The 25,898-nt window shown below is 42.6% G+C and overlaps 11 protein-coding genes across 14 annotated transcripts; 4 read left to right on the forward strand and 7 right to left on the reverse strand.

The window, feature by feature from the left end:
• Nucleotides 1-237: 237 nt before the first annotated feature.
• On the reverse strand, nt 238-9,612 carry LOC108595459 (diuretic hormone receptor). Of its 2 annotated transcripts, none has more exons than XM_017980701.1 (12): nt 9,331-9,612; nt 3,657-3,948; nt 3,396-3,594; nt 2,295-2,388; nt 2,038-2,212; nt 1,907-1,977; nt 1,733-1,843; nt 1,465-1,653; nt 1,283-1,398; nt 1,145-1,201; nt 436-646; nt 238-375 (listed from the first exon to the last, which is right to left on the reverse strand). In XM_017980701.1, exons 2-12 carry the CDS (start codon nt 3,889-3,891, stop codon nt 349-351), a joined length of 1,485 nt encoding a protein of 494 aa, XP_017836190.1. In that variant the 5' UTR covers nt 3,892-3,948; nt 9,331-9,612; the 3' UTR covers nt 238-348. The 2 variants fall into 2 exon arrangements, with proteins under 2 accessions (XP_017836190.1, XP_017836189.1); XM_017980700.1 differs by having other exon boundaries at nt 436-664.
• A 2,062-nt stretch (nt 9,613-11,674) lies between these two features.
• Nucleotides 11,675-12,506, forward strand: LOC108594935. The gene is made up of 5 exons (XM_017980070.1): nt 11,675-11,704; nt 11,768-11,839; nt 11,905-12,024; nt 12,078-12,234; nt 12,292-12,506. Exons 1-5 carry the CDS (start codon nt 11,675-11,677, stop codon nt 12,504-12,506), a joined length of 594 nt encoding a protein of 197 aa, XP_017835559.1.
• A 160-nt stretch (nt 12,507-12,666) lies between these two features.
• LOC108594936 lies at nt 12,667-13,179 on the forward strand. The gene is made up of 2 exons (XM_017980071.1): nt 12,667-12,916; nt 12,972-13,179. The coding sequence occupies exons 1-2, from the start codon at nt 12,667-12,669 to the stop codon at nt 13,094-13,096; spliced, it is 375 nt and encodes a 124-aa protein (XP_017835560.1). The 3' UTR covers nt 13,097-13,179.
• Nucleotides 13,180-13,477: 298 nt separating this feature from the next.
• Nucleotides 13,478-14,114, forward strand: LOC108595956. Its single transcript, XM_017981243.1, has 3 exons — nt 13,478-13,555; nt 13,610-13,693; nt 13,749-14,114. Exons 1-3 carry the CDS (start codon nt 13,490-13,492, stop codon nt 14,112-14,114), a joined length of 516 nt encoding a protein of 171 aa, XP_017836732.1. The 5' UTR covers nt 13,478-13,489.
• A 186-nt stretch (nt 14,115-14,300) lies between these two features.
• Nucleotides 14,301-15,150, reverse strand: LOC108594937. The gene is made up of 4 exons (XM_017980072.1): nt 15,052-15,150; nt 14,883-14,994; nt 14,638-14,650; nt 14,301-14,586 (listed from the first exon to the last, which is right to left on the reverse strand). The coding sequence occupies exons 1-4, from the start codon at nt 15,148-15,150 to the stop codon at nt 14,301-14,303; spliced, it is 510 nt and encodes a 169-aa protein (XP_017835561.1).
• A 149-nt stretch (nt 15,151-15,299) lies between these two features.
• Nucleotides 15,300-16,185, reverse strand: LOC108594938 (CG34443). Its single transcript, XM_017980073.1, has 4 exons — nt 16,081-16,185; nt 15,916-16,029; nt 15,635-15,858; nt 15,300-15,582 (listed from the first exon to the last, which is right to left on the reverse strand). The coding sequence occupies exons 1-4, from the start codon at nt 16,183-16,185 to the stop codon at nt 15,300-15,302; spliced, it is 726 nt and encodes a 241-aa protein (XP_017835562.1).
• Nucleotides 16,186-16,274: 89 nt separating this feature from the next.
• Nucleotides 16,275-17,208, reverse strand: LOC108595950. Its single transcript, XM_017981236.1, has 4 exons — nt 16,992-17,208; nt 16,669-16,934; nt 16,510-16,620; nt 16,275-16,452 (listed from the first exon to the last, which is right to left on the reverse strand). Exons 1-4 carry the CDS (start codon nt 17,100-17,102, stop codon nt 16,275-16,277), a joined length of 666 nt encoding a protein of 221 aa, XP_017836725.1. The 5' UTR covers nt 17,103-17,208.
• A 186-nt stretch (nt 17,209-17,394) lies between these two features.
• LOC108595187 (general transcription factor IIH subunit 1) lies at nt 17,395-19,759 on the reverse strand. Of its 2 annotated transcripts, none has more exons than XM_017980365.1 (6): nt 19,718-19,759; nt 19,347-19,580; nt 18,950-19,288; nt 17,940-18,896; nt 17,705-17,880; nt 17,395-17,648 (listed from the first exon to the last, which is right to left on the reverse strand). In XM_017980365.1, exons 2-6 carry the CDS (start codon nt 19,498-19,500, stop codon nt 17,523-17,525), a joined length of 1,752 nt encoding a protein of 583 aa, XP_017835854.1. In that variant the 5' UTR covers nt 19,501-19,580; nt 19,718-19,759; the 3' UTR covers nt 17,395-17,522. The 2 variants fall into 2 exon arrangements, with proteins under 2 accessions (XP_017835854.1, XP_017835855.1); XM_017980366.1 differs by having other exon boundaries at nt 19,634-19,726.
• A 93-nt stretch (nt 19,760-19,852) lies between these two features.
• On the reverse strand, nt 19,853-20,794 carry LOC108594939 (general transcription factor IIH subunit 1-like). 2 transcript variants are annotated; one of them, XM_017980074.2, is made up of 4 exons: nt 20,705-20,794; nt 20,467-20,632; nt 20,092-20,409; nt 19,853-20,033 (listed from the first exon to the last, which is right to left on the reverse strand). In XM_017980074.2, the coding sequence occupies exons 2-4, from the start codon at nt 20,585-20,587 to the stop codon at nt 19,882-19,884; spliced, it is 591 nt and encodes a 196-aa protein (XP_017835563.1). In that variant the 5' UTR covers nt 20,588-20,632; nt 20,705-20,794; the 3' UTR covers nt 19,853-19,881. The 2 variants fall into 2 exon arrangements, with proteins under 2 accessions (XP_017835563.1, XP_033149084.1); XM_033293193.1 differs by having other exon boundaries at nt 20,467-20,655.
• Nucleotides 20,795-22,227: 1,433 nt separating this feature from the next.
• Nucleotides 22,228-24,753, forward strand: LOC108596684 (activity-regulated cytoskeleton associated protein 1). Its single transcript, XM_017982701.1, has one exon. It carries the CDS (start codon nt 22,361-22,363, stop codon nt 23,108-23,110), a length of 750 nt encoding a protein of 249 aa, XP_017838190.1. The 5' UTR covers nt 22,228-22,360; the 3' UTR covers nt 23,111-24,753.
• LOC108596686 (activity-regulated cytoskeleton associated protein 2) lies at nt 23,959-25,877 on the reverse strand. The gene is made up of 2 exons (XM_017982702.2): nt 25,786-25,877; nt 23,959-25,724 (listed from the first exon to the last, which is right to left on the reverse strand). The coding sequence occupies exon 2, from the start codon at nt 25,699-25,701 to the stop codon at nt 25,120-25,122; it is 582 nt and encodes a 193-aa protein (XP_017838191.1). The 5' UTR covers nt 25,702-25,724; nt 25,786-25,877; the 3' UTR covers nt 23,959-25,119.
• Nucleotides 25,878-25,898: the final 21 nt, after the last annotated feature.

Consider the following 25,898-nt stretch of genomic DNA (forward strand, 5'->3'; position numbering starts at 1 on the left):
ATAATAAAAGGCAATTGCAGTACACTCAAGTAAATAGTTAATTTATTAGCTTGTTAAGTGTCTCTTGGTACACTCATAGACACATATATAATTTTTGCTACACATATATACATAAAATTGATTTATAAATTTAGTTAAACACTTAGTTATGGTTTAGGTACAACATTGAAACAGTTTCACATAGAATTGTATTTATGTTAAACAATATTATGAACAAAGAACAAAAATGATGGAAAATGGAAAATAAAATCTCAGTCTCTTCAGATGCTTGCCTTGGTTTTTGCTAAAATCTTGCCTAGCTTAAGTCATACACTTAACAGTTAGAAACAAATAAAATACACGAGCGCCTTAAACAGAATTCTCCTCCAAGCCTTGCTGCAAGTAAATTCAATTAAAGCTTACAGTTAACTAGCAGGTAGCAGGACCCGCACTCACCTTCATGAGCGGACTGATAGCACGTGGCAAAACGCTAAGCGTGCTGCCAGTTGCTGTTGCCGTTGCTGCATTGTTGTTGGGCAGCAGATGCAGCGCATTGTTGGAGCCACGATGCAGACTGAGCGGTGCATGCTGACCCACCAGCGTGGTGGTTGTGGCTGAGGAAACGCACGACTCGCGCTTGCCACGTCCATAGTAAGCTGTCAGCGGGCTGGTTATAAAAAGTAAGCTTCATAAAAGAAATTACAAACTTAGTGGAGCGTTGGAGCGTGGTCGAGCAAGGGTCGCAAAAGTTCGCTGGCTCTCTAAATTGATATACAATTTTGCATTTTTATAGACTACGCTTAAGATATATAAATAATAAACGAGCAGAAATTGTTAAATAAAACTAAAACGATTGAGATTTGTGTATGAAAGCAAGCAAAGTGTATATTATAGTTGTGAGCTGGCATTGTTAATTGTTTGCTATTTAAATATACACAAATAGTTTTTGCATACACTGCTTAAAACTTCTGCTTTATAGACTGTACTGAAGTGTGTGGCACTAAAAAGTTGCACCTTTGAGTTGTTGTAGCAAATACTTTTAGTTTGGTTGTCTAGTGTAAAAACTTGCAGCATTTTTTTGCAGCTGCGCCACGTGTTGTAATTAATGCCAGAAATAAAAAACAAAGCAAGCAACTGTAGTTGTTTGCCAAAATGTTGCACTTACCGCATGCTCTCGGCGCGTGGAGAGCTGCCACCCTTGGAGAAACTCTTTGTAGTGTAGCTGACAGTGATAAGAGCAAGAGCATGGAAAGAGTTCAAAAATAGTTGTGGCTGTTGTGGAGGGGAGAGTAAGTTTGCTCACCGTCTGTTTTGGTTGAGTTGAATGTTGCGCGTGTCGCGCCAGGTGGAAATGTGATGTCGCAGCGCATTACGAACCTCCGAGTTGAGGAAGCAGTAAAAGAGCGATACCCAAAAGCCCTACAGGGCAGAGAGCGAGATAGTGCAGAACAAATATTTTAACAGCGTCAGGGTGGAAACACATACCTGAGTGCTGAGCAAGACAGCGCGCAGCACGGCAAACATATGACCCATAAGGCCCGACTCGGAGGGTCCTGCCAGCACTACCAAATAAGTAATGCCAAAGAGTGGAATGAGCACCAGCAGCGCCTTGGCGGCTTTGCGATACTGACGCGTCTCAACGGTGTTGGCGGAGCGTAGCTTGGTGATAAGCACCTAGTACCAAGAGGAAGTGAGGGGGGTGTTAGCTAGCATATATGCTGTGCGTGTGTGTTTGTTTGTGTGCGTAACTCACCCACATGATGCGCAGCAGGAATGTGAGATTGATTATGAGCACCGCACATACAGGTCCCTGGAATATCCAATCCACATTGGTCTCCTCCATCCAGGGGCAGTTGATTTCATACTGCAGGCAAAGACGCTAATGAGCAACAAATGTATCCAGCTGTGCTTTGTATACTTAACTCACCTCTGTATGCCCGTAGTCAACTGTAAAAGCCTTGGCCAGTGCCCAGCTAACCACAAACAGGGCTGGACCGCCTGCCAAGTGCCAATTTGCAGTGTCAAAAACCAAATTGTTTCGTAAGCTTTCGTACTTACCCCAGCCTATGGAGGCATAGATGTTGAAGCGTATGTTGTCGCCTGAAAAAGTCTTGACCACCAGCATATACAGATACAGACCCTCCACCAGCATCCAGAAAAAGTTGGTAAGCGTAAAAAAGTGAAAGAGCGTAACCAAGCCAATGCAGCTGCTTAAGCCGCTGCGTATGGAGATCTATGTGCACAACGATATATATATATATATGTAGCGTTAGAGTGAGACAGCGATATGCAGCTAAAGGTTACACGTAGCTCACCTGCACTGACAGCAACAATATCCAGAACAAAGCCGACATGATGTACGTGAAGAACAAATTGGCGTGAATCGTGTTGCGCAAACAGCGCAGCTCTCTGCATGAGGCGGTGGGTGGTTGGGTGGTGGGCAGATGTATTCAATATAAAGCAAGTAGAAAGCAGTCATGGTTGTATAAGATAAATTGGTTTGCAATTATACAGTTTGCTAAACTTTGATTTGATCTTTGCTAGCGTAAATAATTAAATTTTACAATACTACAGTAGAAGCTCGTTAATGAGCGCAGCTCAGGATTCAATTTACAAACGATTTGTATTCAAAACAGTTGAAGCACATAATTAAAGCAAAGATAAGGCAAAACTTGATCAAACAAACTCAACAGTTTGATTGTGTATTAATATATTGAAATTATTTATGCCGGCAGCTCGTTCAGTACTTGTTTAGTCACCAACAGTTCAGACACTACTGACCTGCAAGTGGCCTCGCTTGCTGGCTACCTGCCAGCCTCTCACATATTAATAAGAGTGTAAAGATCGAAGGTGAGAGCGCAAGCCCCTCGGTTAAGTTGAGCGTATGCTTGATGTCTGAGAAAGGAGCGCTGCTCGATCGCTCTGAGCAATTAGTAGCAGCAGAGAGAGAGACAGAGAGGGAGAGTTTAATGTGCATCTTACGTTTGTGGGTGGGCTTTGTTTTGACTTTGACTTGACTTTGTATAAGTAAATGTTCTTATGGCTTTATTAAAATGACCCAAATAGTAGTGTAGAGCCAGTAAATAAAATATTTCTGAGCCATTGCTTTTTATTTGTGCTTCAAATATTTGAATTACAGAGAGTTAATACAAAACTCAATTATCTTTTACTCTAATACTAAAAAGCTAAAAAATTAATACAATTTCAATCTTGAAAAATAATTTAAAAATGTTGTTTTGAATTTTGTGTTTAGGAATTAAACAATATTTGTAATTTAAATTTTAATAATGGTATTCAAAATAAAGCTTACGACAAACGCACTTAACTAGTGACTACTGTTGTTGCTTGCGTTAAGCCTTCGCACACAGCTAAGGACACACACGTACACACTCACACACACATGCACACACACTCACTTGTAGTAGGCAAAGACAATGAGTGCCAGCGTCAGCGAGACCAGGCTTAGCGCATAGCCAATGTAATAGATAATGGTGGGCAGCTCCACGATGGTTATAAACTCGGGCACCGTTTCGGGTGATTGCAGGTGGGCGCAGGCATCGTAATTGGTATATGGCGCCCAGCTGCCGTTCGCATAGCAATAGCGTGTGGCGTTTTCTGCAAATATATACATATAGTACATAGTATGTATGTATGTGTGTGTGTGTGTGGTTACTTACTGCTGCTGTCGTAGTGTATGCCCTGGAGCTCATCCATGCATTGGAGCACAGCGAGCGTGCCACGCGGTGTGCGCGGCCAGCATAATATTGTATCGAACTGCGTGGGGCAATGGTCACTAACATTGCCGTAGGTCTGCTCCTCCAGATGCTGCTGGAGCAGGCAATTCAGCTCCACATTGTGCTCGAACTCCTCCTCATTATTTAAACTGTCATTCCCATGCACTTTGTTTGTCATTGTTGCGCTTAATTGTGGCCCGTTGTCAATTACTTTGTGCGCCACGCATGTTGGGCTCTGAAAGATTTCTCTAGTTTGTAATCCGAGCTGCAGTAAAGTAAGGTTATGTTGAGTTGGTTCGAAAAGAGAACAAACGCAGCAAGCGACTATTGCATACACTTTGAATATCAATTACAGCTGTGTTTATTTTATGCTTCAATTTTAGCAGCACATAAGATTGTCCTAGTTTGAAATACAAGCTGCAGTAAATTAAAGTGAGGTTATGTTGAGTTGGTTTTCAAAGAGAACAGCGCAATTTAATCAAGCGCAGCAAGCGACTATTGCATACACTTTTAATAGCAATTCGAGCTTTGTTTATCTGTATTTCTCTAGTTTGTAATGCAAGCTGCAGTAAAGCAAAGTGAGGTTATGTTCGGCTTACAAAGGGAACAGCGCAATTTAAACAAACGCTTAAATAAACAAGCACTGCCATCGACTACTGTATACACTTTTAATAACAATTCTAACTTTGTTTATTTTGTGCTTCGTTTTTAGCTGCTCATATGGTCAAAAGTTTAGCACAACTTTCAAGCAAAGCCTATAAAAATAAAATGTTAGTGTACACTTAAGCTGGCAACAGTGCCAAGCTAAGCTGCCAAGTTCTCGACCACAGCTTGTGGCCTTCATACGCACGTATGTGTGTATGTGTGTGTGTGTGCGTGTTAATTGCATTGGTCTTGCCGCTAGCCGCATATTGCAGCTGTTATGGCCAAAAGGACAACAGTTTAAAGCTAAAATTGCTTACGCTGTTTGGCTTAAAGGGCGGAGTTTTTGCCCTAGAACAGAGCGAGAGAGGCGGGCGTACATGTTTGCTATAAAAATTCATTAGCTTGGCAGCACAAAGTTTGGGTCTGCGCCTTTGAAACCCAAATCTTGCATTTATGTGCTGATAATAAATGGCATAAATGATGCATCGTTACATTAATGCATGGCATTAAGTCCAATAGACAACACTAATAGGAGTAAGCGAGATGGAAAGCATTGCTTAATAAATATGTAGATGTTGTGTTGTGCAGTGAAGCGTACTACAGTGAGTGCGAGCAGTCAGCGCACACAGCACACAACAGACCCCAAAACGGAAGTTGCTTTATAAACATTTTTTGCATAGTCAAGCCAAGCTATGAAATATTTATGCAAAGCGCACACAATTTTAAATGCGCATGCATATTTTATGTCATAATTAAAAAGGAAAAAGCAAAGCGTATATGCTAGTTGATGTTTTATTTAATTTACTCAAAAACTTGCTGCTTGACATTTCAATTAACTGCGCTCTCAGGCTATAAATAAACACTAAGCTCTACTCTCATATTAAGCTATTATTTATTTTCTCACATTAGCACAGCCGCAATTTGTTTGCATACGCTGACATTTATGACGCACTGTGCCTGTATTTTGTTCAACGCCTTTTTGCGCTCACTGTTTTTATAGCTGCCTATTGTTGCTGTTGCTGCTGCTGTTGTTGTAGCTAATAAATTAGCTCAACGCCGAGCAGATTATGGCCGCCGCCTCCAGGCCAGGTCTGGCCGAAACTTATTAGCAACATTAGCTGCTGTCTGCAATTTAAGGCCACACAAAAAAATGTAGCAACAATTTGCCAGACTTTGTGCTAAAGAAAAGCTAATTGGCGCATAAGCAAAGCCATAAAAAAATATTAAAAAAAAGCAGCATATAATTGCTAATTGCATATTTGATTTCAATCAAGCCTATAAAACAAAATCATTTTGACAGCTTGCAAACAGAGGAGACAACAACAACACAGCCGCAATGTATATCCCCAATGGCTGGCAATCTCATTTAGGACACTCGCAGCTTGATGAATGTCCAGCCGGACAGCAAAAGAATATATTTTCAGCTTGGCTGAGTCAACGCAAAAAAAAGAAATGTGACAAGCTAAAGCAGCCGAATATGTTATACACTTACAGCCAGCGAAAATAGTAAACAATAAATTTAATTATATGCCTGTTGTGCTATGCTTACCTAATTAAATTTTATCTTACGTTTTATAGCTGGCGTCAATCAATAACAAAAGACTAATCAAGCTGCAAACTTTCAATGCCAAGTGTATAAAAAGCATATTACGCAAAGCAAAACAAAACTGTAGCTGGACAAATACGCACACACACACACACACACAGAGACACACACATATGCACAAAGGTTTTTGCTGTCGCTTTCTTGTGGACACGCCCCGCACCCTAGACCACATCGTAAATGCTATTATAGAAGATTGTATCTAATCTCGTGCGATTGCACACAATGGATTTGCCCAAGGCGCTAACTGTGCTATATATACTTATGTGTGTATGTGTGTGTGTGTGTGTCGTATGTGGCATGCCACAACGCATGCCATTTTGCGAGAGGCAGCAGCGAGTGTCTGCAATTTCCGGCTGCTGCCATTCTAATGCTTATAAATGTTTACATTGCCTCCTCCTCAACTTTGGCCCCCAACCATAATTGCGGCCGCGTATTGAAAATATAATAATCGCCAGTAAGTGCTAAATTCTTTTCGCATTTGTCGCCAGCACAAAGAGGAAATATTTAGCAATGATTAGAAGGCGTTGCTGCTGGCAGCTTGGGGGGATCAAGGCAGTGTCATCATGCGTGGACAATAACAAAGCAAACGCACATAATGAAGGCACCAGGCGACAGGGCAAGCTATAAAAACAACACGAGGCGAGCAGAAGAGCAGCTTGATTGCTATTTTTAGCTGATGCTGCGCTCATTATTGTAGCTCATTAAATTTTATATGCATAAACACAAACAAAGTGAAAAACAAGAGAGTGACAGGGAGTGCAAACAATGGAGCCTTTGTTTATTTAAAAAATTCATGAGCACACGTTACGCATACGACGCGTGCAACGCGTCAAACTTACGTTCAATAAAACAATTTACACTGCGCTACAAGCTCTAAATTAAACAAATTGCACACACGTGTGCTACAATGCTTGAGCGCAAAGTAAATTAAGCGCTGAGTGCGCTCTCTATTATGTTGCTTAGTGTAGCAGCAGCTTGTATGCGCATTATGATAACACACTGATTCGATTGGCATTAAAATGCTTACAACGCTCATCAAATGTATTAAGCATGCAAGTGCACACCGATTTATATTCCGCATATAAATTACATGTAAGCAGCAGCAGCCAATGACGTCTAATCACTGTCGATGGGTAGGCGTACATCCGGCAGAGACGCACCCACACATACAAACAGGCACATTGCTGTAGCTTGTAACTGTATTTACACATTATAGATTAAAATACGAACAAAAAATTAGCAAGAATTTGTATCGGATTTGAATGATTTATGGCTTTTTATACGAAGCATGCGCCTTAAATTGCTTTTCAAGATATGCAAAGGAATTTTGTGCACAAAAGATTTAAATCATTGCAATCCTTTTGCAGCGTCAAGCTTAAAGCATAAAGTTTACAACTGCCTGCAGTTATTTTGGCATAAGCTTGGATATTGCACCCCCAGGAGCACTTGGTCTAGCACTAAAGTTATGCATCCGCTGGTGCCAATAGAATTTGATGTACGCATATACATGAAAGGTTTAACGCCCGCCGTAGATTACGCATACGCATGCCGTAAGTCAAGTGCGTGCCAGACACTGCCTTAAGCTTCAATTGTGACGCGGAGTGAGCTGCAGCACTTGACTTGGCAATTTTCGATGCTACGCTGGCTATTCAAACTTGATGGCTGACCGTTTGCAGCAGTTATGGCCAACAAGTGTTGCGTTTTATTGTGGCGCCATTAACAGTTGCCACCACAGCAGCACTAGCGCACAGTGTGTTGCACGTACGGCATGCGCTGCAAGTGCTACGTGAGTGCTGAAAAGCGCTGCTTTGCAGCTTTTATAAGTTGGCTGCTAACAAGCTATAGATTGGACAAAAGCCTGCAGCCCAAAGCATAAATCCATAAAAAACCAAACACAATGAGCACAAAAAAAAGGAGCATGAGCAGAGAAAGCCAAAAGTTGTGTCTGTATATTTGGCGAATGCTGTTATTTATGGAGTCAATAAAATTTTGGGTTTTAATGCATTTCATGTTGGCCAAATATGCCAGAGATTTGAGCTCAGCAAAGATTTACGACAACTGGCAAGTGCGCTCGCATGTGGGAGAGGAGTGGGGGGCTGGAATTGAGTTACAAACGCCCGTAGGGCTAACACAAGCACATACAGCAAAACGGAAGACGGAAGTACAAGCATAAAAACAAGCTGGGCCCCCATAAGTAGGCAACAAGTTTTCCCAATTGGCAAGCATTGTTGCAAAAATCCCATAATAACAACAGATATCAACTTCCGCTTGCTTCTAGCAAGCTAGAGCATGTCTACGCTATAACTCCCATATCTAATGAAGTTTTTGGGCAATCAATAGTGCACACACAAACACACACACACACACACATGATGTGTGTATAAGGATGCAGGCAATTGGCAAAGCTTGGCATTGGCTTCGTTTACATTCTACACATTTGCTTGCATTGTAACGAATGCCATTGTTGTTTTCACTATACCTTTGTGCACATAGCTGTGTGTGTGTGTGTGTGGTGCCTCTTTGGCTTTGCTGCTTTAATTAACCTGCACAGAGCAGCAGCAGCAGCAGCTGCTACCAAAGTGCATACACTTGAAAATCAATTTAGCAATTATTAATTTGGCTCAATAATTGAAAATATTTTATAGCTAAAGTTGCTTTTGGCACAAGAACTATTAAAGTAAGGGCGCTGGCCACGCAGCTTTAATAAATGAAGCGTTGAATACTTTTTGAAGGCTTTAAACATAATTAATCAAAGTCTTACCGCCGACTTAACGCATTGCTGAGCTCAATAGGAAATGAAGGTTTAATCGCAACAGTGCTGTGCAAAAGTATAACAACTTGTAAATTGTATGCAGTCATTGTCTTAAATTGCCTATCTAACGCTTATCTTATCTAATCGCATTCTAATCACACGCTAATCGCTGAATTTTTGGGGTAGATATGTATTAAAAGCTCATTGAAATTTGATTGATTTTAGTTGTTTAATCAAGCTTGTATATTTTAACAATTTATTATGGCTTTAAATTCGTACACAGATTTGCTAACAAATTTAACTATAAATCTGTAATATTTGAATTCAATTAAATTAACAATATATAGCAATCAAGCTTAAAGGCTGTTGAAATTCATTAAAGTTTAAAAGACTTGTAACTAAAATTCTATTTCTTATAAAAGTATAACAAAGGCCAAAGATTACCTCAGCCTTCAACTTCTTAAATTATAAGTAATCGGTTTGCCTATTTGAAATGTCCGAGTTTATAGATATAACTATGGAATGAAGTGCAGTTATGCGCTTCTATTGCTGGCTTTCTTGAACTTTTATAAACTAGTTAAGTATGCCAAATATGCCTTGTCCTGCATACATACCTATGCGCTTCAGTTGAATTCACTTGGTTGGTTGCTGGGCAATGAATTTTTATAGTTGTTTATATTTATTTTTTATATGTGTTTTGGCTGGCTTTTGTATTGCTAGACAGCTTAAATGCGCTGAATGCCTGCTAAGCTGCTAAATGATTATGCTTAAGCGTTGCCTTGGTTAACACCCACGCACACACACATACACGCACACAAAGAGACACAAGCACTAGTGTTATAATAACTATTTGTCAACACGCTGGCCATTGGCCTCTGGCAATAGCATCTTGTGCATCAATTGATTGCGTTATGCTTTTTTTTAACAGTTGAAGCGTTAGACGCGTACCGCACTCGCTCGCTTGCCGCTGATAACTGATTGTTGGCTTTGTTAACAAGTCGGCCCGAAGCGCTGGCAGCGCTCTTACCACTTTCACTTCGGGCCAACGAATTGCGTTCCACAAAAGCTGCCACACGCAAGAGCTTGCATGCCACAGACTGTTGCTGTGTTGCTGCTGGTTTTAAAAGCTTAGGGCAACAGGTGCCAGGGATTTACAACAGTTGCTGCTCTCCACGCACCAAATGCAATTTTGATGTTGCTTAATGGCTAAGCGCCAGGCAAATCCGCTCATTTGATTTATGCAAATATTTATTGTCACACTGCCTCGTGTTTATTTAGGCATTGCCATGCCTTTGAAGTTCTCAACCCACAACACACACGCACACACATAAACACAGCGGCACACTTGTGCTAAGCTAATCAAATTAAACTCAAGTGCGGCTCGTGCTTGAACATTTATTATTATGTCAATAAACACAGACAGGTGTGCACGCAAACCAAAATAAAAAACGGCATACGAAATTTAATTGAAATATTTATAAAAAATATGTATATATGCATAATAAAATGAAAACAAAGCACATACACGCACACACACACACTGATGCAGGCAAGCCCTAGAGCGCTGCTGTGTGTATTTATTTAAAAAGCAAGCTGACAACGAGAGCCTAACAGATAATACACAATGACAAAAACATTTACGCCCAACAGCTGCGGGCTGCATGGCTCTGACACATGCTTAACCAACTCTACCCCACACGGTGGCAGCTACAAACGAGCACACTGATTCTTTGGCATAATAATATTAAAGCTAACAACATTATTTATGCTGCTTACGAGTCTGAGTATGAGATAAGCACGCTTAGCTAACAATTAAATATTATTTGGACTATTTACAATTTGATTATAAAATTAAAGCACTTAAAAAGTAATAAATTTATGCTAACATTTAAATCTTGCACACAATTCATTTTTGAATTTAAATTGTCGCTGTTGAGCTTGTATTTAACATAACTGTTACTACTTTAATGTCTATTTATCCACTGTACACACACAAAGCTAAATACTAATGCGCATAGCATTTAAATTCCATGTGAGCTGCAAAAACAATATCTGATTGTATCTCAATGCCAAAAGCAAAGACATGTCGAGTGTCATGCGAACTGCTGCTGCGTGCTGTGCGTTCTGTGCTACTGATGATATCCTTGTGCATATTAAAGCGTCTTATGCTGTCAGCATGTTGCATGCAACTTTAATGCCACTCAACAATAGCTTTTGCTATTAAAACTGATTTCTTTTGCGTAAAGTGCTTTCAACAGCAGCAGCAACAATTGCGACTTTAGATCAATTTGCTTAGGAACGTCAGGCTGGGAAAGTTTTTCGATTTCCCCACTTTACTGCAATCAGACTTTTAGCTGCTGCTTGAGTTGTTGCATTGTTGCAACATTCGTTGCACAAAAGCAGCAGCAGCAGCGGCAGCAGCATTGTTGCACATCAAAAAGTCAAACTCTAATCAGCAATCAATGGCAAGCTGTTTGCTTTTTGTTTACAGTTGAGAGGCAAGTTTATAAAGTAGCAGCAAGTTAAATATATTGAGAAGGACAACATAGTTCTAATAATAAATTAAGTTATTTGTGACATCCATTAAATATCAATTTGTTTGTTTATTTTGGGAAAAAGTTCAACAACAGCTAGATCATTGAGCTTGTAATAGGTATCTGACTAATTGAGAGTTTAGCCATTGGTAATTCCCCAAACAATCAGCTAAATATGCTGGTCACGCCTCGCTGCAAAGATACCTGAGCTACGCTATTGGGAAGCCTCGAACGCGTACATGGGGATGAGTAACAAACAGTTGGTCAGCAAATTCGGCTACACGCTCTTGTCACCTTCAACGGACGCATTCAACCAAGTGGTCTAAACGATTACAAGCTCATTAAAAGTGCGGTTGGTGTTGTTTGTTGCCAGCTATATAAAGCTACTGACAAGCAGCGCACAAAATTTCAATATACAAACACTATGAACTGTCAACGTGTGGCAAGTTTAATGGTAAGCGAGCGCGTTGCATTTAAACATTGAATTAAATTGAAAGCATTTTTTATTTATTTGCAGCTGTTGCTGGGCAGCTTGTGGCAGTGTCAAGCGGCTTACAATTGCTCAGCGCCGCCGAGCTTTAACAATTTCGTAAGTATTTTTAAAAAATTCATTTAAATGCCAGGCAATTGCAATCTGTTCAATTTCGATAACAGGATGTAAATTCCTGTTGCCGCACGCCGCAAATAAATCTGGAGGGAGTGCCACAAAAATGTCAGCGACAGGTGAATCAACTGAAGTCGGCCAATCAGAAATATCCAGCGTTTGCACATTTGGTAGTTTAATTTAAAAATTTTCATATGCATATAGTTATGATATTTGCATTTAGTGCTATCCGGACTGCATTTATCGCGAGACTGGCGCCTTGGTCAATGGACGTTTGCATCTGGACAGGGTTAAGCAATATTTGCAGCAGCATGTGGCACGCCGTGATCAGGACGTAGTGCCGCATATAGTGCACTCTTTTGAAACTTGCATTAACAACAGTGCGTATGCTTAATCAACACTTGAACTTTGTATATCAAATGCGCTCTCTTTTGCAGTTCACGGTCATATGCGCGCGTCCAAGTTAGATGCTTATAAGGTGCTGCCCCAAGGCTGTTCGCCATACGCTGCGATGCTTTACAGCTGCGTTAATGCTGAGACTTTTATGCACTGCCCCGCCAAGCTGTGGAAGTCCGACAATCAATGTCGAGTGGCCAAAGAGTACGCCGAACAATGCAATCCATTGCCGCATGTGCCGCTGCCCATGAGTTGAGCTCAGTTCGTTTTAGTTCTGTAATTAAGGGCATAATTATTAAACCATTGACTGCACATTAAATGAAGCCTGACAAAAAGCTTTTTGAGGCTAATTACATATGGAAAAGTTCAGAGCAGTGCGATTTTCATTTTAGTTTAGTTCTGTTGATTGTTTAGCCATGCAGTCTACGCATTGTTTGCTGTTGCTATTGTTATGTCTGGGCGTGGTGCAGGCGGCCTTTGAGGATTTTGTTGTGCAGTCCGATGAGCATGAGCAGGAACTGATGCCCAGCTGTGCTGCGGAGCAGGACGATGAGGGCGAGCAACTGTTGAGCTTGGAAACAGATGGAGAGGTGATAGACCCGCAGATGGTTATGGCTGCAGTTATGCAGCAAGCTCAACGTTTGGGCTTATCCATGCAGCATTTGGGTAAGTGTAACGCTGAGAGCTTGACAACGGAAATTAATGGATAGATTAACTGCAGCTCAACTGGTGCAAATGCAGGGATATGATCAGGATTCAGATAGTATGCCCTTTGGTTGTGGCGCGTCGACAGCAGCAGCAGCGGTTGCTCCACAGGCCAGCTGGTATGATGTGTTCTTCAACTAAGCAACAAAAGTTTTGGCTGCACATTAATAAACTTAGTTCAAGCAATAAATAGTTGAGCTGTTTAACGCTTTCTAAGGGGTGAGTTGAGTGTGAATAAAAAGCAAACCAAAACATTGCTGTCTTCATTAATGTCAGAGTGAAATAGAAACAGTGTGTGGGATTTTTATTACGTATACGTAGTGTTGGGCAGCAAAGCTATGAGCTAACACGCAACGCAATCAATTGGCATGTTATCTTTATTCAAAACATGTTGCTACATTTTTTCACTTTTTGCTGAGCTTAACTGATTGCACATGCAGCAACAGCATCAACAATCACAGCAACTTTAGCTAACTAAGTTAGTTTAAGTTAAGCAGCCCAACGGCTAAAATGTGGCTGCTACCATTAAGCTTAATGCTAACAATGTTGCCACTTGCGCTAGCGGCAGCAAAATGTGGCAAAGCACCCAAATCTGTGCAGGTAAGCCACACAACTGTTGCGCCCAACTGTTTATAACTTTGCTTTGCTTAACAGAATGTGCAACTCTGTTGTCCTTTGCCGCTGCCCAACTGGGGTGCCTACAACAGCGAGTGCGCACAATCAGGCACGCAAGCAAGCGTAAGTAAATGCAGTTGCAGGCAATATAAGTTATAAATATAAATTGCGTTTACAGTGTCGCCTGGCTTGCATATTCAATGCCGCTGGCGCGTTGCAGGGCAATCAGCTTAATCTGCCACGCGTGCGTCCCATGTTGGAGCGCGCCTTTGGCAATCAGCAAATTATTGATGCCTATGATCTGAGTTTTGCCAGCTGCGGCGCTGTGGTGCGCCAACGTTACTCGCAGCTGGCCAAGCTGAGTAGTCAAAGTGATGCCTGCGATCGTCATGCGCTCTTCTACAGTCTCTGCGCCTACTCCAAGCTAATGAAACATTGTCCTTCAGCCAACTGGCAGCGCCATAATCAGGACTGTCGCAAAGCGCGCACTTATGTCACAAACTGTGCCTGGCCAGCGCTTCAAAAGTTTTTCCAGAGCACTTAATTAAAACAAAAGTAAAGTTAGTGAGTGCGTTGTAATTTCGTAGGTGCGAGTCCACACTAAGCCAAGACACACACTACAAAGAGAGCGAACGTGCTCATTCTCTCCCACTTTCAGTCTCTCTCTTTACGTTCTTACAGCAAGAACTTCAAGCGTTGTGATTACAGTGATAATTATTTTGTTAAATATTCATTTAATTGCTAATAGTTTAGTGTTTATAAAGTGCGTAATCGGTCGCGTTATAAGATCTAATAAGCTGCGCTTGCAACGCTGTTCATAGAGCTCACACTCATCGCGTTGTCCTCTTTGTTCCGCTAAATAATAACGTGGTGGCAGCTGCTCATCCTTGGAGCTGCTTGGGCTGAACATCACTTGCATTAGGCTGCCCAGTACGCCATTGTGCTCGCCCAGACGCGCTGCATTCGATTCGCAAATCAATCGCAGCAGACAGAGCTCGCCAGATCCAAAGTTGTGACTGTAAAGGGTAATTGAAGTTTTATTTTGCAATTTGTACCGTTATGTTTACATACTCTTGTAGTCTACGCTGTAGCATAGCGTAGAGTTTGCGACGTGAGAGCAACGTTTCGTTTGTATGGCTGCGACTGTCAATGCGCAGTTTCTTCTTCTTTTTATTTTTCTTCTTTCTTTGCTTTTGCTGCTTGCGCTTTCTAGTTGGCTTCGGCTTCTTGTGCGGCATTTCCTCGTAATCATAGTTCTCGTAGTAATCCTCAAAATGTTGATGCTCTGCTGTGGCGTTGCCATATCGATGACGATGGCGATGCCTGCGCCACTTCTTGGGCAGTCTGTAGCTAGCCTCAAAGTTGTAGGACATAAAGACATGACTGCGCGGCACATCAATGGGCACAGCAATTGATATAAAGAGCTGAGGGAGACAGAGTGAGTGAGAGAGCTAATGTGGTGCTTGTGATCAATCTCTCACCGCCGCCTCGCCGCCCGTATTCCAAACCAGCACAGCTGTTACCAGCTGAGCGCCGCTTAAGGCCAACGCCACTAAGTTAAACAAACGCAGCAGACCCATGGCCTAGACGCAACTGTTGAGCTGTGGAACAAGTGTAGCTTGAAATGTTGTTGACACCAAAGCAAACCGCAGAGACACGCTTTGAGCGAAAGCTGCTAATTGGCAGTAAACAGAACCAGGTCAGCTTGATCAAAAAGTTCTATATTTATTTACATTTGATTATGTTCAATGCGCTGAAGTATTAGCTCGAATGGTTCCGAAATGAGATCCAACAGACTTTCGCCACAATGCTGCTCATAATGTTGGCAATCCTCCCGCGCGCCATCAAGCTCAGCTTGATAATAACTCAAGGGCAGCTGCTCCGGCGCCGAAGTGCTGGGACTGAAGAGCACATGCATAAGACTGCCGAGCACGCCATTGACTTCGCCCAGCTGCGTGGCGCTGACTTCGCAAATCAAACGCAATAGGCAGGACTCACCGCCAAAGCCGCTTCTATAAAAGACACAACAGCTGCTTAGCTTATCAATTAAATTACTCATATTACCTTTGAAATTTATCCACAAGTATGTGATAAATATTTGAGCGTGTGAGCAAAGCGCGTCGCTTGCGTTCGGAGCTGTCAGCGGTGCTGGATGTGGTCTGTTCGCTCTCTTCTGTCTCACCAGACATGGTAACATTTTGCTCCGCGCTGCCCTCAGCAGACTGATCTTCCGCCAGATTGGACTTGCGTGCTACATCCAACTCTTCAGACTCAATGGGGCCATTTTGCTGCAAGTTTAAATAGCAGCTTAAGCAGCAGTTGCAACTGTTTGCCAGGACACTTACATAGGGTGTGAATATGCCCCAATCGCTGGGTGAATTATAGTTGGCTTCAAAATTATAAGAGACAAACACATTGCGATGCGGCAGCTCCAGCGGCACAGCCAAGGCGGCAAATACCTAAAGTGACCTAAATTAATTAATGAATAAATGCTAGCCACGCCCACTTACGCCATGTGTGCTGGAGGGCGTAAAGGTAAAGTAGCCCGCACTAAGCGGCAAGCGCAGCAAGCAACAAGCAAAAAGCCAAAGCAACAAGCCTGAGCAGTTCGTCATGTTAACAACTAGAAGTCTATAGAGCAACTGAATTGCAGCTCAACTTAATATTAAGTACTACACACATTATTGTTGTAACTATTTTTTATTTATTTTTTACGTCTTCTGTTTGCCATTTCTTTTAGCAGCTGCTCCACCGGCGTTGAGATGAGGTCTAGCACATTATGCGGACAGGCTTTATGGTAAGTGCTGCATTGTTGTTGTAAACCATCTGCCTCGGCTTGGTAGTAGACACTGGGCAGATGCTCATCACGTGAGCTGCTCGGACTGCAAGAGCACAGTTGATTAATTTGAATCCTTTGCGCGTTAGTTCACTGTACTTACGTGAATATAATATGCACTATGTTGCCTAGCAGCCCATTGATGTCACCCAGCATGGAGCCATTAGTTTCACAGATTAAGCGCAGCAAACAATCCTCAGGGGGATGACCAGTTCTAAAGCATAAGTTAGCTATAGTTTAACTTTGTGTGTGCTTACTGTACCTGGCTAGCTTATCACGCAGCATGGCATAGAAGCTAGTGCGGCTCATCAAACTCAGCTCGCGTTTCTCTCGCTTAGCAGTTGCTGCTGTTGTTTGCTCCGTTGCTGTCGCCTTCTCACTTGTTGCTTCCGTCTGCGCCTCCTGTTCCAACTCAACCGCTGTCTCGCTTAGTGTGCAATTATCCAGGCACTGTCTGCCTTTGGTTTGGCCTTCCTTGGCATCATGCGTCGGATATGTCAAATAGCTGTCCTCAAAGTTATCGCCCATCTAATAAAAACACAGCAGACTTAGAACAGCAACTTGACTAGATCAAAGCTTGCTTACTATAATGGGTGGAAACTTGTAGACATGCTCCGGCTGATAGTAATTGAACTCGTAGTTATAGGACAGAAACACATTTGTATGCGGCAGGCTAACAGGCACGGATATAGCCATAAATATCTGTAAAGAGTCTCAGGCTATTAGTTTTAATTTAATCCGTTGCGCAGTTGAGCAAGTTACACCGTATTCCGAGTTGGTGGGATAAAGCAGCGCTGCCTGCGTCAATGTCAACGCTAGCGACGCATAGCAACAGACAGACCACAGCCTCAAGTTCATGCTGTGGCAACTTTTCATTGTCAACTGACGCGACGGTGTCTGCGTGCGCACGCAAGAAACTTGTCTAAAATCTAGCTGCTAATTAACTTAACTAAGAATATGGGCCAAGGCGCTAAATCAGTTAAATGCAGTTCGAAACAGTTTGCAGTACAAATAGCTCTTTAGTTTGCTTTTTGTTTTACAGCTAAGTCTAACTCTAGTGGCTTAAAGTAATTGGCTTGCTGCGTCGCTGCTATATGTGGCATACGACTGCGATTGTTATCTATTGTTGCGCAGCTTGCGCTCCTTCCAAGTGGCATACTTCGAGTTGGCTGTGCGCAGCAGCGTGTTCATGTGTTGCGTCAATGAAGAACGCAGTGGCGTCAGCTCATGCATGGCGCGATTCTGAAATTAAGCGACTTGGATTATCTAAAGCATTTAAGTCTTGTGTTTGAATTTACCTCAAAAGGCACTAGTTTGGCCATTTTAAAGCGCTGCAGTGTTTCATGCATGCGCTGCAGCTTAGCCTCCAGTTCCTCGGTGGTTGGAGGAAAACAATTCCAAAAGTGCTTCAGCAACTCCAACAGTGACAAGTACAAATTGCGCAAATCGCGCTGAAAATCCGGTGGCACCAGCTCTAAAATAATAAAGAAGGTTGGTTAGCCAGCTGTCTCGAATTTGCGTTCTCACACTTACGCGCTGTTCGCTCCTGAAAGCCACGCATAAGCGTGCCGGCGGGGCTGAGCTCGCCCAGCGCATTAACTGCCGCCTTGGGGCAGATAACCTGCCGCTGTGCACTGCGGTCCAGCCAGGTTTCTGAGCAACGCACCAGTTTGTATTGCACCTCATCCAGGCGCTGGTCATCGCTATGAGTGTCGTACATTTGATTCTGCAGCGGTCCATTTAGGTAGCGCTCCACTTTGGAGAGCTCAAACGAATGCGGCTTGTTGCTCACTTGCTGTGCCTCATCGTCTGAATCGATAAGCGGATCGCCAAGATCCTCGTAGTGTATCTTTTCCATAAGACGCTGTTTTTTCGCCTGTGGCGCATCCTGCTCTGCAATATTATTATCGCTGCTTTGGCCTTTGGCTGACTTGCCATTGACGCCATTCTGATGCATGCTGCTACCACTGCCCAAAGGGCCATTAGCCATGCCGCTTCTGCCACTGCTGCTGCCGTTCGCTGAGCTCACATTGGCACAGGTCTTGAGTACCATAATTGAGTGCTGATTGAAGCGTTTGATCATATTTTGATGCACAATGTTGCCGCTGTTGACCACATTGCGATCGCCTGCCACGCTGCAGAAGCCTTCCTCTAGCGGCACATCCTCAAACTTCTTCAAGTCCAGCAGCGGATCGCCGGCGCCCTGCTGCACTGCCGCTTTTAGAGCTTGATCATCAATCTTGCCGCATTCAGTGAATATGTCCTTGGTGCCGGCGGTAAGGCGATCGCGATGAAAATAATGTGACTGAAAAAACTTTGTCCAAAACTCAGACTCTGGCATCTTTGCCGGCACATTCTCCATATGCTTGCGCTTAACAGCGGGATAGGTTTTGAAAATGCAATGAATCACATCCGATGTTAGATTATATTTGAGTCCATTACAGCCATCAGTCTGTGGCTTAATATCCGCCAAAAAGGCACCAGACACACCTGTTGGTACACATTAGAATTGGCTCTGGATAACGTATTTGTTGTACATTTACCTATTTCCTGAGCTTTTCCCATTTTCTTCAGCGCATGATCCTTGGCATGCGTGGCCCAGAACTCATCGCTGGTCAGCACTTTGGTGATTACTAGATCCCTGTACAGTTGCAGCAGATTGGGATTCTCAACCAGTATGCGATTTTTGTCCTCAAGGTCTTTGTCTACCTTGCGCTTGAAATTGGGCAGCAGCTGCTGCAGCAGCTCCTTAACCTTGTCGCGATCAGCTAGCATTGCTGCCTGACCCTGACGATTCACAAAGTGAAATGTGGACGTGTTGCCATCGTGCAGCACAACCTGCAGCTGCACTTTGGGCTTGCCCTCAGGCGAGATCTTCTGTGCTGAAATTCAATTAATTTTCGTTAGGTTCTATTGTCTGATTGCATTTGTTTGCCTTACTTTTGATATCCGCATAGCGATGCGATACGGTTACGGTGTCGCGGTGCTCCGCCATCCAGGCCAAACGCTCATTCATCACGTAGAGCGTGCCATCGCCTTTCTTATACCGCACCTCGCCCATCTGCAGCAACACATCTTCACTGCTAGTAGTCATCCTTATTGTTGACTCCCTGCTTCAGCCGGTGAAATGCTTCCACAGCGTTGTACGTCCTCAAGCCAGCCGCACATCAAAATCTGCAGTAAATCACATTTTTATGCCATATTTCATTCCACATAGCTGCTCTAACCTATACACAACTTGTTTATCTCATTGCAACAGAGCATAAACCTAATAATTTAATCATTTTAAAACATATTTCACAAAAACGCACCTCACTGCAGCACACAAAATTTCCTTTCCAATAGTGTGACCGTACGCATCGATAAGAAACCAAGCAAAAGCTATCGATTATTTAACAGTGCAGTGTGCCGCTAAAGTTAGTTTAACTTTGAAAAAAAAAAATTAATTATACACAAAACAAAAAGAAAAGTTTATTCAGCCAAACATTAGCAAATTACTCAAATATACATTTTCTATATGCTGATTCTTAACATCGGGATATTTTTCAAAAATGGAATGCATCACATCCGATTTTTGATTAGAATTGAATCCAGGCATAATATCCGCCAAAAAGATCTTATACACACCTGTAAAATTAAGCAAAATTAGAATTGGATCTGAGTTACCCATAATTGGTACACTTACCAATTTCTTGTGTTATTCCCATTTTCTTCAGTGCAACATTCTTGGAAGGCGCGGCCCAGAACTCATCGCTGGTCAGCAATTTGGTGACCACTAGATCTTTGTATAGTTGTAGCAGATAAGGATTCTCAACTAGTAGGCGGTTTTCTTGCTCTAGTTGGCGATTGAAATTGGCTACCAGGTGCATTATGACATTCTTAGCCTTGTTGCGATCAGCTAGCATTGCAGCCCTACCCTGACTATTTACAAAATGAAATGTGGGCGCCCATTCGTACAGCGCAATCTGCAGCGTGACTTTGCCCTCAGACGAGATCTTCTGTTCTGCAATTTAAGTATTTTTGTTAATTTCTATAGTGCGATTGCATTTGTGTGCGTTACTGTTGTCGTCGTGGTCCGCAACCCAGCCCAAACGCTCAGTCGTCACATAGAGCGTTCCGACGTTATTCTTATAGCACACCTCGCCCATCTGCAGCAACACAACTTCACTGCTGTTAACCATTTTTAATGTTGACTTCTTCTTTCGGCCAGTCCAATTTATCGATACCTGCATTAAATCACAATATTATTCTATATTTAATTTCACATAGCTGCTCTTGATTATACACAACTTGTTTACCTCAGTGCAACAGAGCCTAAACGTGATAAATTAATAGTTTTATATTTTTGACAAAAACGCACTTCACTGCAGCCCACAAAATATCCTTTCCAATAGTGTGACCCTACGCATCAAAAAGTAATCCAGCTAAAATTATCGATTATTTAACAGTGCAGTCTGCCGCTAAATTTATTAAAGCTTTGAAAAAGAAATTCACTATTCAAGAAATATAAGTTTATTCATTGAATATAATCAAATAACTCAAAAATACATTTTGTACACAACATGTGTAACATCTATGGATTTTCAATAGCGTATGTACGTATATGCAATACACATGTATGTATTGCATGTGTGTGTAAGTCCAGCAATAACCTATGGTGCATCATTGGGCGTGGAGAATGATCTCTCTTTATAAAACTGAATTACCAATGAACAACACAGAGATTGAGCCAAGTCAGCCGGCACATATTCATACGCCGCCTGGTTTTTCCAAGCCATCAGAAACCAAATCTGTCCAGATTTCTCGGTAGCGCCAATGATTTTAGACGGTACCAATCCACGGTCGAACCCATAGCTACGTTCTTTTGCAAGCTTTTCAAATTCATCAATCAAGTTCGGGCAACTCAGGTTCTCCATTGGCTCCCAGGTATTGTCGCTGTCAGGATAACCTTTCCATTTTAAATAGTATTCGGTTTTTCCGTTCACGATTCGCTTTTCCACGATTTTCTCAACGATGAACTCCTCTTCCATTTTTAAATCAACTAGCAAAATGTCAAGCTTAAAATTAATTATAACTTGAGATTAATTGCTAGAGCATTGAAACTGCAAACAATAGCGATAGTCCACTACTCGATAGCATTATAGTTCCGTTACTTACCAGGGCTGATAGCTGCTAATTTACAGTGAAAAAAATGCATTGCAATTGTAAAATTAGTGAAAAAAGTGTTAAAATTTCAAAAAGTTGTGCAATTGGTGATGAAATTCAATTAGAAGGCAAACCAACAAGTATGTGCATGCCTTTGTATAAAATACTAATAATCTTTTATATATATGTAAATCTACATACATATGTGAATGTATATGTATTAATAGGCCGATCGCTTGCCCGCCAGCCTAAGCTGCGTGTGCATTTTTATGCTTAATTATGCATATGATTTAAATTACTTACAAATGGCTGCATTTCTACGTATTGCATTTCTTTTGGCTATTGTATTGTTTACATGCTCTACAGTCATTAACCATTAACTTAATTTGCCAAAAAAGAACCGGGTTTCTAAAATTGATAAGAAATAATAATCTCCGCCCCACATTTATAGTGCTAAAACATGTTTATGCATGTACAGCAATGTATATAGTATATAATTTGATATTGGCATTTAAGCTATTTCGCTTGAAGTTAGTCACAAAACGTATATGGTGATGAATTATTGATGAAAACAACAACTATAGCAACGCGTCCTCTCTTTCTCTCGCTCTTTTGCCGGCGAGCTTTTAAAATTTTCGAATTTCACAACAGGCCGGTATAAAAGCCGGCTGCAGAACAAACAGAATTTTAGTCTCTACGACCAATTCAACCAAAAGCAGCAGCATTCGCCAGCGTTGGCTTTGTTAGCTGTACAAATTAAGCAACATTACTTAACCTCAAAAGATTGCGTGCCTTTACTAAAATAAAACATGGCGCAAACCATACAAATGACCAGCGAGCAACTGCGTGAGCTCATTGAGGCAGTGCGCGTGTCGGCCACCAGCGCTGCTGGCGCAGCTGCTGCCAGTGCAGAGGGCTCTACGTCCAAGACAAAGGGCAGCTTCAGCGCTTGCACACATCGCTTTGGTGGCGCTCGCAGTCACGATGTGGTGGAGGAGTTCATAACCAATGTGGTGACATACAAAGAGCTGGAGGACATAAGCGACGAGAACGCACTTAAGGGCATATCGCTGCTGTTCTACGGCATTGCATCCACTTGGTGGCAGGGCGTGCGCAAGGAAGCCAAGACCTGGAATGATGCCATCGGGCTCATACGCGAGCACTTTTCGCCAGCCAAGCCGGCATACCAGGTCTACACAGAGTTCTTTGAATGCAAACAGGACGAAGCCGTGGCAATAGACACCTTTGTGGTGGAGAAACGCGCGCTGCTCGCACAATTGCCAGAGGATCGCCACGACGAAGAAACCGAACTGGACTTTCTGTATGGCCTGCTGAACATCAAATACCGCAAACACATTCCACGTGTGGGCGTCAAAACATTCCGCGATCTGCTTGAGCAGGGACGTGTCATCGAACACAACAACCAGGAGGATGAAGCAACGCCCAAGGGCCCGCTACGTGGTGCACGTCAAACAGAACGCTGCACCTACTGCAACTTCCGTGGACACACCAATGAAACCTGCCGCAAGCGTAAAAACCAGGCGGGAACTAATGAGTAAAAGGCAAATCACACGCAAACCACCACTGGCGTGACATCATCCAACAGCAACAGAGCAACAAAAGCTACAACAACAGCACACTGATGTCATAGCCACAACAACAACAAAAGCTCTCTTCGCCGCGCTGGCTACACATTGGATAAAAGAGCAAGAGTTGAAGCAGCTTTTTATCGCCCATGCTACTCACATGCTCAACAACCAAGTGAATTGCCGGCAAGCGTTGCAGCGCTTTCAACAACAACAACAACAACAACAACAATAATAACTACGCCGCCGCAGCGGCTAAACACTTTTCTGGCTACGAACGCCAGCGTCGAATTGAAAATTTCAATTCACCTTGAATATTGCAACTACAAATGAACTCTCGAGCGGCAGGACGGGTTAGGGAGTGGGTGCACGCATTTCGCTCCTAGGCCAAAGTGTTGCGCCCTTGCTACCCGCACAACTGGCTAACGGTTATTGGGCGTTACTGGGCTTCTAGGCTGTAGTTTCTAAGGGGGTCTACAGTTCTGGTTGTTTGGTGCGTTGGATGCCGCTAGCTTCGTTGTGTGTGGTCAAGGGTGCAGCACTTCAGGCTGTGATGAGTGTTGCGTGCGCTTGCTCGCTCTCTTTGCTTCTGCTGCTCAAAAAACCCGCTGCCTTAGGCTTGTGCCCGACGCTGCGTGGCTGTGATATATACGTGGAACTCAAGTGTGTTGGCAGGCGCAGCTTTTCTAGCCTCGGCTGGCGAGGCTGTCTCTTGTTCAGCGCTTGTTGTCTTCGTTTGTGTTGCAGCTGCGCTTTGTCTGGTCCTTTCCTAAGGCAGCAAACCCAAAGCCCCTGTCAAACGGCCCGTTGGCTTCAGTTTCTTATGCGTGTTTCAAGTTAGGCGCGAGGCTTCAGTTTGTGCCCAGTGGACATGCTCACGGCATGTGGTAAGTGTGTCTTGATGCAGTGGTAGTGTATCTTGATGCACTGCCGCATGTTTGTGGGTATGGACATTGTGTATAGGCTGAAGTTAAGCGTCGGGAGTGATTCTTGCGCATTAGGGACAGCTGCTGGCGTTTCGTTGGCACCTCACACATTTTGATTAAATCAAACAAACAAAAACTGACTTTTTAAGTCAACTTTTAATTGAACCACTTTGCACTACAATGGCTATGCTGTCGCCATTCGTGCAATGGCACGCTAAGTCCTACTCTTTCCCGTGACTGCTCCTTGAAGCTTTCACTTTGAAAAGTATGCATTAGGCACGCCAGCTACCTCTCTCGCTGCTTGGAACTCGTCGTTGCTCAACTGCTCCAAAAAGCAGCGGCTCTTCCAAGCACTCACTTATTAATTGTAAATCGCAGACTCTTGTGCAAACACCTTGGATGCCATTAACGCAGAAACCAATAACTGGAAACCAAAGTTAAGCAGTGTGCACGCATCTGGAGCATTGACGCACTCAAGCTGCCGCAACTTAAAGTTTCCAGTTTCATATAAAATGCAAAAGCGTTTTCTTTTTTTTTTCCGGCATTTGCACTTTTATAGGCGTCCAAGGCTGACCACAAGAGCCTGCGATAAGCTTTGTTAAACAAATATATGTAAGACTGAATTTTGAAAACACATATAATTACAAAAATTGCGTAAAAAGAAATACATAATACGCACAAAAACCAAAATCTATCAAGTTGTTTTATTGTTAGAAAAATTTCAGCGTTTGTGAAATCTTCAAAATGATTTCTGAAACATAAGCCAGTCCAATTATGATTTGGCGTAATGCAAATTGTCATATAAAAAAAGAAACTTCATTGGGTTCCGTGCACCAATTTATGCTTCAGAAGCCAAAAAACAATAACAATTATCTTAAACTAGCAAACTAATTCGAACTAATCGTTTATACAGTTTATAAATACAATTTATAGGCGCTCCTTACTTATACATTATTAAAGTTTTTCTTAATATATTCAGTTCAGGCACAATTGTTTTAAAATATACATGCTGTTAAATTTAAAATTTTATTTTAAGTCTTAATCTACATACAATGTCTAACTGGTACGCTCTACGTTGCGGCCACGGTCGAGTAGTTCACGAAAGTTTTTGACTTCATGTCTGGGTATCTGCTCTCTGTACTTTTGCTGCATTAAACCATAGATAAAGTCCAGCTCCGTTTCCTCGTCGTGGCGTCCCTCTGGCAGTTTGGCTAGCAAAGCGCGTTTTTTGCATATAAACTCATGTATCACCTCACTTGACATTTGTTTTGTTTCGAAAATTTCCATATAAATCTGGTATGATGGTTTGGTGGGCGAGAAGTGATCTCGCAGCAGCTTAAGACAATCCGCCCAGGTCTGTGCCTCACGGCGCACGCCCTTCCACCAGGTTATAGCAATGCCATTAAACAGCAGTGAGATGCCTTTGAGAGCATCGCTATCGCTAATGCTTTCCACTTCCTTATATGTCTCCACTGCTGTTATGAACTCATCCACTGCATCATGATCCCGCTGGCCACTAAAGCGTGCACCGCAATTGCTAAAGCTGCCCTTCGACTGCGGCGCCGCCTCCGGTTCAGGTGCCAACGATTTGATAGTTTCTATCAGAATGCGAAACTGTTCATCCGACAATTGCGTCATTTTGCGCAGGCGGCACGGTTAAACTGAAAAAAGACTATAGATAGCAGAATATGCTTGTTGTGAAATAACGACAAAATTACTTACTCAGCAGAGAGAAGAGCGAAAGCTTTTTATTTCCAAAGCGTGCTCTTTAAAGTTTAGCGATTGCTCTCTGTTTTTACTTTGCTATCGAATTCTATGAATCATAACATGCTTGT

Source organism: Drosophila busckii, chromosome 2R, assembly GCF_011750605.1.
Source record: "Drosophila busckii strain San Diego stock center, stock number 13000-0081.31 chromosome 2R, ASM1175060v1, whole genome shotgun sequence".
NCBI lineage: Eukaryota > Metazoa > Arthropoda > Insecta > Diptera > Drosophilidae > Drosophila > Drosophila busckii.

Bases quoted from the DNA above. Each gene is read 5' to 3' on its own strand.
- LOC108595950 (XM_017981236.1), bottom strand. From the start codon at position 17,102: ATGGCTATATCCGTGCCTGTTAGCCTGCCGCATACAAATGTGTTTCTG. The intron at 16,935-16,991 runs GTAAGCAAGCTT...TGTTTTTATTAG, and splicing joins ACAAGTTTCCACCCATTATA to ATGGGCGATAACTTTGAGGA. The intron at 16,453-16,509 runs GTAAGTACAGTG...GTGCTCTTGCAG, and splicing joins ATAGTGCATATTATATTCAC to TCCGAGCAGCTCACGTGATG.
- LOC108595956 (XM_017981243.1), top strand. From the start codon at position 13,490: ATGCTAACAATGTTGCCACTTGCGCTAGCGGCAGCAAAATGTGGCAAA. The intron at 13,556-13,609 runs GTAAGCCACACA...TTTGCTTAACAG, and splicing joins AAGCACCCAAATCTGTGCAG to AATGTGCAACTCTGTTGTCC. The intron at 13,694-13,748 runs GTAAGTAAATGC...TTGCGTTTACAG, and splicing joins AATCAGGCACGCAAGCAAGC to TGTCGCCTGGCTTGCATATT.
- LOC108595459 (XM_017980700.1), bottom strand. From the start codon at position 3,891: ATGACAAACAAAGTGCATGGGAATGACAGTTTAAATAATGAGGAGGAG. The intron at 3,595-3,656 runs GTAAGTAACCAC...ATATATTTGCAG, and splicing joins CATACACTACGACAGCAGCA to AAAACGCCACACGCTATTGC. The intron at 2,389-3,395 runs GTGAGTGTGTGT...CGCCTCATGCAG, and splicing joins ATTGTCTTTGCCTACTACAA to AGAGCTGCGCTGTTTGCGCA.
- LOC108594935 (XM_017980070.1), top strand. From the start codon at position 11,675: ATGAACTGTCAACGTGTGGCAAGTTTAATG. The intron at 11,705-11,767 runs GTAAGCGAGCGC...ATTTATTTGCAG, and splicing joins AACGTGTGGCAAGTTTAATG to CTGTTGCTGGGCAGCTTGTG. The intron at 11,840-11,904 runs GTAAGTATTTTT...TTTCGATAACAG, and splicing joins CGCCGAGCTTTAACAATTTC to GATGTAAATTCCTGTTGCCG.
- LOC108594939 (XM_033293193.1), bottom strand. From the start codon at position 20,638: ATGCAGGTATCGATAAATTGGACTGGCCGAAAGAAGAAGTCAACATTA. The intron at 20,410-20,466 runs GTAACGCACACA...CTTAAATTGCAG, and splicing joins TGCGGACCACGACGACAACA to AACAGAAGATCTCGTCTGAG. The intron at 20,034-20,091 runs GTAAGTGTACCA...TTAATTTTACAG, and splicing joins GGGAATAACACAAGAAATTG to GTGTGTATAAGATCTTTTTG.
- LOC108594938 (XM_017980073.1), bottom strand. From the start codon at position 16,185: ATGACGAACTGCTCAGGCTTGTTGCTTTGGCTTTTTGCTTGTTGCTTG. The intron at 16,030-16,080 runs GTAAGTGGGCGT...AGGTCACTTTAG, and splicing joins CGCCCTCCAGCACACATGGC to GTATTTGCCGCCTTGGCTGT. The intron at 15,859-15,915 runs GTAAGTGTCCTG...TTAAACTTGCAG, and splicing joins GGGGCATATTCACACCCTAT to CAAAATGGCCCCATTGAGTC.
- LOC108595187 (XM_017980365.1), bottom strand. From the start codon at position 19,500: ATGACTACTAGCAGTGAAGATGTGTTGCTGCAGATGGGCGAGGTGCGG. The intron at 19,289-19,346 runs GTAAGGCAAACA...ATTGAATTTCAG, and splicing joins TCGCTATGCGGATATCAAAA to CACAGAAGATCTCGCCTGAG. The intron at 17,649-17,704 runs GTAAATTCAAAC...GCTTAATTTCAG, and splicing joins CCAAACTAGTGCCTTTTGAG to AATCGCGCCATGCATGAGCT.
- LOC108594937 (XM_017980072.1), bottom strand. From the start codon at position 15,150: ATGGGTCTGCTGCGTTTGTTTAACTTAGTGGCGTTGGCCTTAAGCGGC. The intron at 14,995-15,051 runs GTGAGAGATTGA...TGTCTCCCTCAG, and splicing joins ATACGGGCGGCGAGGCGGCG to CTCTTTATATCAATTGCTGT.
- LOC108594936 (XM_017980071.1), top strand. From the start codon at position 12,667: ATGCAGTCTACGCATTGTTTGCTGTTGCTATTGTTATGTCTGGGCGTG. The intron at 12,917-12,971 runs GTAAGTGTAACG...GATTAACTGCAG, and splicing joins CTTATCCATGCAGCATTTGG to CTCAACTGGTGCAAATGCAG.
- LOC108596684 (XM_017982701.1), top strand. From the start codon at position 22,361: ATGGCGCAAACCATACAAATGACCAGCGAGCAACTGCGTGAGCTCATT.
- LOC108596686 (XM_017982702.2), bottom strand. From the start codon at position 25,701: ATGACGCAATTGTCGGATGAACAGTTTCGCATTCTGATAGAAACTATC.